The sequence below is a fragment of the Neopsephotus bourkii genome, unplaced genomic scaffold (assembly GCF_033783945.1).
Source record: "Neopsephotus bourkii isolate Nb327-2 ecotype Australia unplaced genomic scaffold, CSIRO-AGI_Nbou_v1 NB_72, whole genome shotgun sequence".
NCBI classification, from domain to species: Eukaryota; Metazoa; Chordata; class Aves; order Psittaciformes; family Psittacidae; genus Neopsephotus; species Neopsephotus bourkii.
Genome location: NW_026900589.1, coordinates 96,802 through 109,443, shown reverse-complemented (window position 1 = coordinate 109,443; position 12,642 = coordinate 96,802). Strand labels below are relative to the sequence as shown.

Sequence of the window (12,642 nt, the reverse complement as noted above, 5' to 3'; positions counted from 1 at the left end):
CCCACCTCCATCACTCCTGGTTGGGATCCTGTCAGAGGGGTTTCATGGCCTTGCACAGGGACACGGGGCAACCAGACCCGGCACCCAGGGGTGTGCAGGGACAGGGTGAGCAGGATCACCGTAGTCTCAGTGGCTTCCCACACCAAGGATGGCAGTGGGGCATTTTGCAAGTTTGCAACCCCTGACCAGTGTATGGGTTGAGCAGGCATTAAAGCCACAGAGTTACAGCTCACTGTGTCGCTGCTGCATAATCAGTATGGGGGATCCTCGAAGCCGCTGGGGTGGCCCCCTGTGTCTGCATTGCAGGATGCATAGGCCATTGTGCAGCTCTTGGGGGTCCCCCCCAGGGGGGCAAAACCCAGGATGAAAAACAGTAAATGGAGATGGAAACATGCCAAACACAGGCCCCCTGCAAGGGAGATCAGAAACCACTTTGGGGCACAGCAATAGCCTAGCTATGGCACTGGCTAGCCTGCATGTGCTCCATACTGGAGCTCACAGGAGACCCTACTTGAGTCTTGTGAATCATTCTAACTCATTGCTGCCTTCTAAAGCCTCCTAGACTCCTGGTGAAGCCAGGTGGGTTTGTATCCAAGTAATTGTTCTCCAGCTGCAGGATCAGACACTGCCAGAATTTCTTATCCTGCAGCATAAGAACAGCCTTGGGATCCTAATCTTGCTGCATGGTACCCCATCACCCCAGCAGCTTGGTCTGTTCCTGCATCCCAGTCCCTCACACTCTCTGAACTTCTCAATCACCATTTTTCCCACTTAACCTTTCTCAACCCATCCATAGACTAGGGGAGACCTGGAGGATCTGGTGGGCTGCCTGTTGCTGTTGATGCTGGACTGTGGGAAGGGGGAAGGTAGGGGAAGGTAACCCCTCTTCATGCCAGGATGCTGGGGGCTTCGCATGTGCACTGAGCTGCCAGCAGGACTCAGCAGAGAAGCTATGAAGCTCCTGCAGTCCTCTGGGTGGAGAGGCCCTGATCAAGGACAGAGTTCTGGGGCAGTGTCACCTGGTATCTAGGTCAGGTACTAGGGTGGCATGAACTCAGATCTTTCACTTTACTGCAGGCCTGACAGAGATGCTGCCAAGTGCTGGTGTCTATTACTTTCCATGGGAGATCAACAGTTCAGTCCCAGAAGGGGAGGCACTAAGAACGTTTGGCAGGTGAGAAGGGTACACTGCCCTCCTTGCAGGCCAAGCTTTTCCTTCACTGGCTGACCCCAATCCCTTTGTAACTGTTGTATCTCCGCACTGCTGAGCTTCCCAAATCAATCATTCCCAGGTTATGCTGCTATGACCTTGCCCGCTCTGAAGCTGTTCTCACCGCTCAGCACAGCTCAGCTCAGTACCAGGTTTGTGTCGACACCAAGTTTGTGGAGCCATTCCAAGCCCAGCTGGGATCTCGCTACATGGTCCTGGGAGAGGCTGAACATAGGGAAGGTAAATGCTTCAGGCACCAGTGCCCTTTCCTGTTTGCTGTTCAACAGCTTCTTCATGGCTCCCTGTGTGCACAGTGAGACATGCTGTCACTGAGGTTGGCGTTGGCCGAGGCAAGCTCTGGTCACACAAGCGTGTGATTTAGGGCAGGAGCAGCCTGTCTCTCCCCATTGACCATGAGAAGAGCCGCCACCATTATTCTGGTGAAAATCCAATGCTCTGGCACAGATTCTGTTCTAAAAAAGAAGCACCTCAGCAGCATTGCTGAGTTGGTGAAAGCTGCAGTGGAACCTCCTGGCATCACTGCCAGCCACCATATCATCTTCACTCCAAACATGGCTGATTGCAGCAATACCTCACTGTGAGCTGGGGGCTGATCTTTGCCATCCTTGAAAGGCTCTAATTATATCCCTGCCCTCAGACATGGGGCGTGAGGAATGCAGCAGGCTCTGTTGTGTAACAGGGCACCCTGTTATGTCCTTTCCTGGGTGCCCTGAGCATTACTCCAGCTGCACAGCTCTTTGCCTGGGGACTTGATCTGGGCTGGGCTGTGCGGTTGGGAAGCAAATCCCAAGTGTTGTCTTGCCCACACCTGGCAACAAGCATTCACATTCATGCCATTGAAACCCTCAGTGGCATGTGGAACACCACACTGCACATGGCATTGAGTGAGTAACCAACTAAGCCACTGCTGCAGAATTCCTTTAGAAAGACATACTGCTTTGTTTATGACAGCTTAGGAGTGAGTTGTCCCCATTTTGCAGGGGTAGAAGGGGAGCAGGCTGAGATGGTGGCTGTGTCACCAGGGTTTGGCCTCTTTTGTGCATCTCTCTTACCATTTGAATGCTACCAACGAACTGTCAGTTATAGTCAACATTGAGCCTGTTCTAAGACCAGCTTTGTTCTGTCCTTGTCTGCATGGAGGCATTCAGAAATGAGCTTAGAACCCATCCCTGGTGCTTTTCAGACAGGGAAATCCAAACTTCATCCAGTCACAAAGTATACAGGTGCTGCATGGTAGGCATTGGCATGTCCTAGGCTCAATGTTCCCCAGTGCCCGGAGAGCACGGTGTCAGCATTTTGTAGCCAACAGAAGGAAAGCACATCACTAAATTACCCTGCTCCTGGGCCTGCTGCTCATGTTGGTGGCTGGTCCAGTCTCCTGCAAGTTCTCAGGCTATGATTATTTGGCCAGCTGGAGCCATATGCTGCCTGTAGGAACCTCTCTGTTTGCCTCCGAGCTGCTCCATCTGGTTTTCTTTATACAGAAACTTATTATTTTTCCCAGGTGAGGGTCCCGTGGTAAAGGCACGAATATTGACCTGCGTGGAAGGGCTGAACGTGCCCTTGCTGGAACAAGCCATACAGGAGCAGAGGAAATACTTCAGCAAGAGGCAGGAGAAGATGGGAAAGAGCACGTCCTGACAGCAGCTCTGAGACCAGCCATATGCTGGTCCTTGCACTGCCATTTGCAACAGCTATGTTAAAAGTAAATTTAGAAGGTGGGTTTGTGACATACTGAGGTTTGCTGTGGTAAATAGCAAAGTCAAGTCACGATGAGGGAAACACTTGAAGACTGTGTGAGTCAGTATGTGCCTGTGGGTTGTCCGTTCATGCAGGTGTCATCACTGAAAATAACCTCTGGGAAGCAGGTTGGTTTGTTTAAAAAGGGCGGTTAAGGAAAGGGAGCACTTGGGTTATACTGGTCCTTTTGTAATGCAAGGCTTGGAGAGATCAGAAACAGGGGAAGTCTCTGAACCTGGAGTTGAGCAACTTACTCTCAAAGCTCAGCAGCTTATGGGCTGTTGGCAGACAGAGGGTGAAGGGCATTAGCACAAAGTTCATGAGCCCTGTGTGGCTGCAGGTCCATGATTCCATGTGTTCGGTTACCATGACTCAGCTTCCATACAGGAGCGTTCCTGGCAAAACACTCACGGATCTGGGCTGAGCAGCAAAGAAACAAGAAAAACAAAGAGTTACTATGTCCAGCAGCACTGCCTCTTCAACTTGACTTTCTTCCTTGACACAACTAAGTTTAGGAGACCTTAAATCACTTTGTTGAAGCTTTTGATTGATATGTTCCTAAATAAAGATTTAAAAAGAAGGCAGCCCGTTTGTTATTGATTGAAACCCTCTTTCTTGCTAAGGCAAATGCATAATGCAAAGGCCTTGCAGAAACCCCTGGATTTGCTGAATGGATGATGTAAGAAAACTTGGCGATGTGCAGTTTTTCTCCTCCTCAGTGCTGGGTGTGTAAGGAAGGGCTTGGCTTTGAAAAAGTTGCAAGAAGAGGAGATGAAGTTACATCAGAGCCACTCTGGTTTAAGAACATGGTGCCAAGCCCACCTGGCAGAATTAAACCATCAACAAAAAGACCAAAAATCACTAATATGAGATGAGAATAAGTTGGTGCAAAAGAGGAGACTCCTGTGCTATAGGAATCCCCAGACCTGGAGGTAGCTGGGACTGTGGTTTGCAGGCAGAATTTAGCCTTTTCTGCTTTTTGCTGGTGAAATGTTCAGAAAATAGGGACTGAAGCAGTACAATGCACAGCAGCAGAGCAAAACACAACAGGTATTGGCAAAGTCCACACAACAGGTATTGGCAAAGTCCACTGTTACCAGCAGGCTTGATTCAAGGGCCTGAGATAGCTCAGTAATTACAGTGCTTTCTGTAATCTTTAATCTTAGTTTAGCCTTACGTTTTTCATTCACACAGTTACAGAAATACAAAAACCCTGCCTCAGCACACTTTGTTCTGCCCAAGTCCACAAACATGAACTCAGGAGCCAAGATTTTAACCTGGTTAAGAGACAGTGATGAGCCTGTCATGATGGCTTTATGTATACACCTCATCTCCTGTCTCTTCTCCCACCTTCCTCCCCATGCTTAAATTTTACCCAAATGGCCAGGTTTGCCAGAGAGTTGGGAATAGCCACGATGCCAGGGCTGGGAACAGCCAAAATACCAGATTCCTACAAGTGTTATGAAAACTCCAACCAGAAAATCAACCAACCATGAAGCAGAGAGCAGATTTAGCAGTGACTCCAAGTGGAGACCTGACAACAAATTCAACCTTCACAAGTCACTTGGGGAACGCACACTGGAGTTGGCCATAGCCATGTGGGTCCCTCTGCAGCCACAGAGCAACTGGCCTTTGGTTCTTTCACATTGGCAGAAATCGGGATCAGTTGCACAAGAATGTTAAGCTGGCTCAGCAATGGATTAAAGCAGTCCTTAGGGGGTCACCTAAAAGTTGGGGTCTGCACTGTGGACCCATGCACCCATGTCCTGCTGTGCACACCCAGAGACATGGAACTCCCAAGCTTTGGCCCAATGGCTCTGTCTGTCTGCATGCCACGATGCAGAATATTTATAATGGGTTTTTAATCATGCTGCCTGCCAGCTATGGAGTCAATGATTAACCCCCGCCAAGGACATCTCCAGAAAGGCTGACTGAGCGGCACAGCCCACAGTGGGAAGCTTCAAGGGACAATTGCGCAAGAGAGAACAAACAGATGAAACAAGAAGAAAAAAAGACATTTCTGCTGTACGTTTGACCTGAGCATCCCCAGGGAACCTCCATTCTTCACTGCATCGCCTTGGTGCCAGGCAAGGTAAAAGGGCTGAAGAGCCTCCCTCGGCACTGCGCAGTCCCTGTGCCTGTGCCACAGGCCCAAAGCACCCTTTTGCCTCCATCTTGCCCTAGTTTTGCTCTAGCTAGCACACTGTGGGTCACACTGCAGCCAGTACTGGTTGCTGCACAGTGTGTTGGGCTTTTTGGGTGGGCTTGAAGACCCCCAAACACCCCCCAGAGCCCCACCAGGCTCTGTCTGCCTGCTGCTGCCTCAGCCGAAGGTAGGTCCCTGCGCTGGGGGAGCAGCAAGAGGGGACCCAGACCCCAAGAGCAGCTCAGGGGAAGAACAAACCCTTTCCACACACATTTGGCTGTAGGTTTTCCCCCCGTTTCCTTTTCCTCCTCAGAAAGCAGCACCAGCCACCCCCACTGCCATCGCGAGGCAGCGGCCGCATCATGGACCCCTGCCAGGAGGTGTTTCAGAAGCTGGAGAAGATCGGGGAGGGCACCTATGGCGTGGTGTACAAGGCTCGCAACAAGCGCACGGGGCAGCTGGTGGCCCTCAAGAAGATCCGCTTGGACTCGTGAGTGGGGAGAAGCCCAGGGCCCAGGAATGCCATGCACAGGGTGCTGAGGAGAGAGGGGGGTGAGGAAGGCAAATGGCTCCTCTGGGACCTAAGGCTGAAGGCCTGCCATGGGGGTGAGCAGTAGGGTCCTGAGCCCTGCAAGGGGCAAGAGGCTCAAAAAAGCCTGACCTGAGGGAAAGAAATGTCTCTTATCAGCTTATGCAAGCACCTAGGGCCTGACCCAGCCCTGCGTGGCTCTGGCTTCACAGCACAGGGCAGGGGGAAGCAGCCACCATTTTGGGAGGTGTCCTGTTCCTCAGGGGCATGGTGCCTGCAAGGCTCCGTCTCCCTCAGAGACAACTTCAAGGCTCAGGCCTTGAACTTGTCACTTCAGCCACTGTTGCTTCTCCAAGTGTGCCCTCAGGTGCTCCAAAACCAGCTCTGCCTCAGAGTTTGCACTGAGTCCACCCCTTCCTTCTCCTTCCCCACGGCTCCATTTCCCCCGCCTCACACACGGCTCCATCCCAGAGCCAGGGCGCTCGGTGTGAGACACGCTGGCCCACACAGGGTGATGGGGTACAGAGGGAGGGAGAAGGGACACAGGCTGTGGGATCCTGGGGGATGATGGGTGCTATGCAGCCTGTCTCTGCCACAGGGATACGGAGGGTGTCCCCAGCACTGCAATCCGAGAAATCTCACTGCTGAAGGAGCTGAAGCACCCCAACATAGTAAGGTAAGACCTGGATGAACCCTCCCCAGCAGCTCACCGGTGAGCTCCTGCTCTGGGAGCTCTGGGTACAGACAGCAAGAGAGGTTTTCCTGTCCTTCCTAACTGCAGGACAGGAGCCAAATAAAGAGGAAAATGCAGGAACCATTTACACTTCCCTGGTTCTCAGCAATAGCTCACAGCACTGCTACTTCACTCCAGCAACACAGGCTGGTCCAAGCTGCTGCTGTCCTATGCTAGATTCTGCTTTTGTATCTGCTTCTCTGTGCTCCAAAGGACTCCCAGAGCAGAGCAATCTGTGGGAGCAGGGATTTCTGGGTCTGGAGGAGGTGCTGAAAGGTACTGAAGGGAGCACTTGCATTTCTTTTGCAGGCTTCTGGATGTCATACACAACCAGAAGAAGCTCTATCTGGTGTTTGAGTATCTGAATCAGGACCTGAAGAAATACATGGACTCATCCCAAACCAGAGAGCTTCCTTTAAGCTTGGTCAAGGTAGAGTGTGGAAGGAATGCTAACAGGCAGGGCAGAAGGCATGTGTCCTTGCTGCCTTCTGCTGGGCAGAGCCAGCACTGAGCTGCTAATATGCAGACTGCATCTGAAGAGACTCATCCTTGGCTGAGGCATTCAACTTCTCAGATCTCAAACATTCCAGCTGGGAAACCCTCATGACACTATTGCTCAGTGCTTTTATTTCCCAGCTGTTTCCAGGCTCTCCAGCCCATCTCACTGCAGCACAAACTGCTCCTAAGAGGACAGCTGAGGGATCTATTACTAATTGCCTTGTTATGGAGCAATAGATGTGTGGAAGGAACTGCCACTGGACTGGAATCTACCTGTCTCCATGTAGGGTGGGAGCAGTTTGTGTGGGTCTCTGAGTAGTGGCCCACCAGCCTAGTGTTGCATTATAACAAGGTCTTTTTTCCCCTTCAGGTCTATAAATGAGATCCAGCCTTCAAAGCAGTTTCACTGTGGCCTTGTCTGAAATCTTTTCTCTCCATAGAACTACCTTTTCCAGCTGCTGCAGGGTGTGAGCTTCTGCCACTCACATAGAGTCATCCACAGGGACTTGAAGCCACAGAACTTGCTCATTAACGAAGCAGGAGTAATCAAGCTGGCTGATTTTGGGCTGGCAAGAGCTTTCGGTGTCCCCCTGCGCACGTACACTCATGAGGTACTGTTGAGGCTCTCTGCTACCTGAGAGTGGGGTACACAATCCATAGTGCATGAACAAAAGCAGCATCATAAGTTACTCATCCATAATGGAGGCACAGGCCTGCCCAGGCACGTGGTCTTAGCATCATCTGCAGCTACAGGGCTACCTCATGTCCCACAGAGTGTGCCGACTGCTTCTACCCTAGCCTGCCTGCAACCTGGGTTCCCACCTTCTCTGCATTGGGTATGTTTATTTGTTGCAGAGGCTCCTGTTGAAGGATGATCTGTTAATCCCAATCTTGCTGTCACTAAGGTATTTATTAATTCAGCAGGGCCTTGGCATGCTCTGATTTGTACAGTAACTGCATTACAGCTGAGCAGAGAGGATCCCATGCCTCTGGTTTCATCCAGGGAAACAATCAAAGCTTGTTTCTTTGTTCCTTACCAGGTAGTGACTCTGTGGTACCGAGCCCCTGAAATACTGTTGGGATGCAAATATTACTCAACCCCTGTGGATATCTGGAGCATCGGCTGCATCTTTGCAGAAATGGTAGAATGGGTTTAAATAGCCTTTTTAATGAGCAGGGAGGGTGCAGCTGCAATGGGAAGTGGGGAAGAAGGGGCAAGACATAGAGCATCTGTGATAGTGTGGTCCCACCCTATACTGGGGTGTGTTTTATGGGAAGTACACAAAATATGATCTTAATGTCCTTTCCAACTCAAACCTTTTATGATTCTGTGAGGGTTAGCTGATCTTTAACTGTGGGTTCAGAAGGAAATCTGCCACCCTCATGGGCCTGGCAGAAGGCAAAGCCTCTGTAGCCCAGCTGCAGTTCCAGGTATGTGGGAACTTGGTGCCTCCCCTTGCAGAAGGGGCAATTTCAATCTTTTTGCTGCAGCATTTTGATCCTGGGAGGAGATGCCTCTTGCAGATGTCCTCATAATAGGCTGCAGAGAACTAACACTCTCATAGCATGGCAGAGTGAATCTCCTTGGGGTTCATACACCACTTTGAAGAGCTCTTGTTATCCCTGCAGTGTAATAGCACTATCCCTAGCTCCTGAAGCTGCTGGAGCTGCCAAGCAGCAGATCCTGGGCAAGTAAGAGGGGAAGGAGCTAACCTGCAAGAATGGGTGTTAGGAAACTGGAGACAAAGAAGGATAAGGAACTGGCTGAAAGGGGAGCAGCCTCAGGGGAGCATGGGTCCATGGGTCCATGGAGAGGAGCTGGAGACAAGCAGCCAGACATCTGTGACTTTCCCAACCACTGACCTGTCTGTGCAGTTGTTTGCATCTGCTGGGACATAGGGCTGCTTACAGCAGGAAATAGAGCTGATAGAAAGGTAGGAATTGTCTTTCCCCCGCAGGTGACCAGGAAGGCCCTGTTTCCAGGGGACTCTGAGATCGATCAGCTCTTCCGGATCTTTCGCACTCTGGGCACTCCCACTGAGGAGACCTGGCCTGGAGCGACCCAGCTGCCTGAATACAAGGAGAACTTTCCCCGGTGGGCAGGGAAGGAGATGACAGAAATTGTTCCCAGCTTAGATCGAGATGGTAGAGACTTACTGGTGGTGAGTAACAAGTGCACTATTTTTAGGGACTCTGTTCTGACCAGAGTTGTCCGAACAAGACCCTGGGACATGCAGGACCTTTTCAAACTGGGAAAAGAACAGGAACATTTGGGACTGATCTGCCTGGATGTGCATTAGCTGACCTGGCTCTAATGCTCATCTCTGCCATTGCAAAAACAACAGATTATCAAACAGGGCTGAGTCCTGGCTGTAAAGCAGGACTGTCATTGCAGGTTCCTCTAGGAAACCACTGCATTGAGGGTCAAGAAACCACATAATTCCCATGGTAACCCCAGCTGTGGGTTACCCCCCCAAAGCTTGGAGAGGAGGAAAAGCAGGACCAACATCTCCATCTAGGACCACCACATGCAGGTACAATCAATCGTTTTGTTTTTAAACTGTTAATTCTTCTGGGTTTCCTCTTGGCAGCAATTGCTCCTGTATGACCCCAGCAAGCGCATCTCAGCCAAGGCAGCCCTCAGTCACCAGTACTTCTTCCAGAGAAGCCCTCGGAAGCCTGAAGAGCAACGTGTGCTGCAGAAACACTGCAGATGAGAAAATACATTTGGGATCCCTTCTCCTGAGGGGACATTCTTGCATTTAGAGACTCTCATCCTGTTTTCCTGGGGGAAAGTTTGAGTTATAGCCTGTAGAACCCTTTTAAATAGGTCACGTCCAAAAGTAGAGGGTTATTTATCCGTGTAAAACACTGAAATGCAAGAGATCATCGTTCAGAGGTTTGTCCTTGTGTTGGTGAGCTAAGGTGATGCAGTGATGTCTGCCAGCACTGGAGTCATCCCCACATCCCCAGCACCGGCACATCCCCAGGACTGCCAGTGGCAGTTTCTGACAGCAGGGTGTGCGGGGCTCCACTGTGGGGAGGAGAACACTTCTCTGCTCTGCTGCTGTTACCAAAGCCTTGGCTTGTCAGCACTAGACAAGTTGTTTAATCTGAGCTGTTTAACAAAGCTGGCATTCTGCTCTTTCACAAGCTTAATTCCACTGTATGATGTCTTAATTTGTACCTTAGCTGGGACCAAGAATCAGAAAGATCCAGTTAACATAAAGCACTTGTTGCATATGGCTGGAAACAGAAACAGTAACAGCTAGAGCACTGGTTGTCCACCATTGGTCCAGACATAATGATGTTTACTTCACTTTATTATCTTGAAATGTTTTTTGTTGTTCAAATGATTTGAGAATTGTCCCTAACTTTTGGTGTGGTTTTTACATCTTTTTCTTTTCAGTACAAAAGAAAAATAAAGGCCTGTCATTTGTTCAGAAGCCTTGTCATTTGTTCTTTGGTTGGGGCAGCCCATCAGCTAGTGAGGCAGCCAGTCTGGCTCATCCTTTTTCCCACCAGAGCTCTTGTCCTTTTCTTATCTCCTGTACTCTTTCTTTTATCCTTTCCAGCCCAAACCCTTGGCAGGTGCAGAGATGTGCTCTCACTTCCACTGTGGACATGGGGCTGATGGTTTCGCAGACCAGTGCTGTCTCAATGGTAAGATGGGCTTGCTTTCCATCAGAGGTTCCCACAAACCAGTTCAGTTACGTTCTACTTTTTAAATACCCAAAAGACAGATTTTTAACGTAGCAAAGACAAACTTCTGTGCTGCTGGTTTTCATTCACTCACACACGTGCCCTCCTAATGACTGTGATCCTCAGCATAAAAATGCTATCCCAAAAGTCATCACATTCATAGACTTTCATGACAGATAAACACTGCAGTAAAGGAGAGGGACACACAGAGCACACAGAGCTGTAGCAACACTCTCCTTCCGCATATACCACATACCAGAGAACTTTCACAGTGGAGGGAAAGCTTTAGAGTGCCTCCTGGAAAGCCCTCTCAACGCAAGACCTGCCTAAAGCCAAGTTCAGCTGTCCTTTGGCATCATAGAATCACAGAACAGTTAGGGTTGGAAAGAACCTTAAGATCATCCAATTCCAACCCCCCTGCCATGGGCAGGGACACCTCACACTAAACAATGTCACCTAAGGCTCTATCCAACCTGGCCTTGAGCACTGCCAGGGATGGAGCATTCACAACTTCCCTGGGCAACCCATTCCAGTGCCTCACTACCCTCACAGTAAAGAACTTCTTCCTTATATCCAATCTAAACTTCCCCTGTTTAAGTTTTAACCTGTTACCCTTTGTCCTATCACTGCAGTCCCTAATAAAAAGTACCTCCCCAGCATCCCTACAGCCCCCTTTCAGACACTGGAGCTGCTCTGAGGTCTCCACGCAGCCTTCTCTTCTCCAGGCTGAACAGCTCCAACTTTCTCAGCCTATCTTCATATGGGAGGTGCTCCAGCCCCTGATCATCCTCTTGGCCTCCTCTGGACTTGTTCCAACAGTTCCATGTCATTTTTATGTTGAGGACATCCTCCATCATTCATTCGTCTTCCCCACCCAACACGAGGCAGTGGGCGGCTCTGCTTTATTCCTGGCATCAAAAAAACCTTTGGAATCCCTATTGCAGCAGCCACACCTCCTGACAGATCCCAGCAACAAAACCCTAGGACAGCTCCTGACACATCCCAACAGTGAAACCCTGGGACAACTCCTGACAGATTCCCACAGCGAAACCCTGGGACATGTTGCTCACCTGCCCCTGGGCTGGGCTCAGCAGCAGCCTCCAGAGCTGTGTGGCAGGAAGGTTGAGAAGCTGTGCTCCTGCAGCATCTCATAACCTCTATGGGACAACATCCAGCTCACAGGGGCACATTTGTGAGACATGGATGAGTTCTGCTATGGGAATCATTTCCCTGCCCTTGCACCTTGCATGTGTTTTTTTAGGTTATCTCATTTCATAGAGACAATACTCTGTTGCTTGCTCTATGCAAGCAAACGCTTGTGTTGTACCAGACAAGCTGTTTTCAGAAAAAGTTGCCCAAGGCTCTGTCAAACCTGGCCTCGAACGCTGCAAGGGACGGAGCGTTTACCACTTTTTAGGCAAGCTGTGCCAGCGCCTCACCCCCCTCACAGGGAAGAACTTCTGCCTTATACCTAACCTGAGCTTCCCCTGCTTCAGTTCGAACCCATCACCCCTTGTCCTATCACTACAGTCCCTAATGAAGAGTCCCTCTCCAGCATCCTTATAGCTCCCTTCAGATACTGGAAGCTGCTCTGAGGTCTCCATACAGCATTCTTCCAGACCAAAAACATAAATAAAAATACTACAGCTCATCTAGCCCAATAAAATGATGCAACAGCCTGAATTTCAAATATTTGTGACCCAACCCCACTGCCAACAAAGGAACCCAACAATAGCTGTGTCGAAACACCCACTCCGGGAAAGCCATGATGTGGCAACATCACCCTTTGCACAGGAAGGGAGGAAAAGCAATACCTGGCTGCTGAGCAACTCACAACCCACCTGGGCTCTGGGGAAGCTCCACGGCTGTGTGGTGCTTCCTACAGACACATCAGGAATACATGATACCAGCTACTTTCTACAGGTGAGGACCACTTGGTACCAAAGAAAAGGGTTTTTATGGGGGTTTTATTCAGAAAGTAAAGGCAGACCAGCCTTGAAGGGAGCCTACTCAGGCACCTGATCATCTCTTAATGCCTTCACCCAGCCCTGGGTGAACACCTC

At 50.1% G+C, this 12,642-nt stretch overlaps 2 protein-coding genes across 4 annotated transcripts; both read left to right on the top strand.

The window, feature by feature from the left end:
* The first annotated feature begins 919 nt into the window (after positions 1–919).
* On the top strand, positions 920–3,446 carry TEN1 (TEN1 subunit of CST complex). Its single transcript, XM_061354542.1, has 3 exons — positions 920–1,174; positions 1,293–1,450; positions 2,736–3,446. The coding sequence occupies exons 1-3, from the start codon at positions 1,089–1,091 to the stop codon at positions 2,870–2,872; spliced, it is 381 nt and encodes a 126-aa protein (XP_061210526.1). The 5' UTR covers positions 920–1,088; the 3' UTR covers positions 2,873–3,446.
* Positions 3,447–5,055: 1,609 nt separating this feature from the next.
* Positions 5,056–9,653, top strand: CDK3 (cyclin dependent kinase 3). Of its 3 annotated transcripts, XM_061354508.1 has the most exons (7): positions 5,072–5,607; positions 6,245–6,322; positions 6,689–6,809; positions 7,318–7,488; positions 7,918–8,019; positions 8,836–9,039; positions 9,469–9,653. In XM_061354508.1, the coding sequence occupies exons 1-7, from the start codon at positions 5,480–5,482 to the stop codon at positions 9,592–9,594; spliced, it is 930 nt and encodes a 309-aa protein (XP_061210492.1). In that variant the 5' UTR covers positions 5,072–5,479; the 3' UTR covers positions 9,595–9,653. The 3 variants fall into 3 exon arrangements, with proteins under 3 accessions (XP_061210503.1, XP_061210511.1, XP_061210492.1); XM_061354519.1 differs by lacking the exon at positions 6,245–6,322 and having other exon boundaries at positions 5,056–5,607; XM_061354527.1 differs by lacking the exon at positions 7,318–7,488 and having other exon boundaries at positions 5,056–5,607.
* Positions 9,654–12,642: the final 2,989 nt, after the last annotated feature.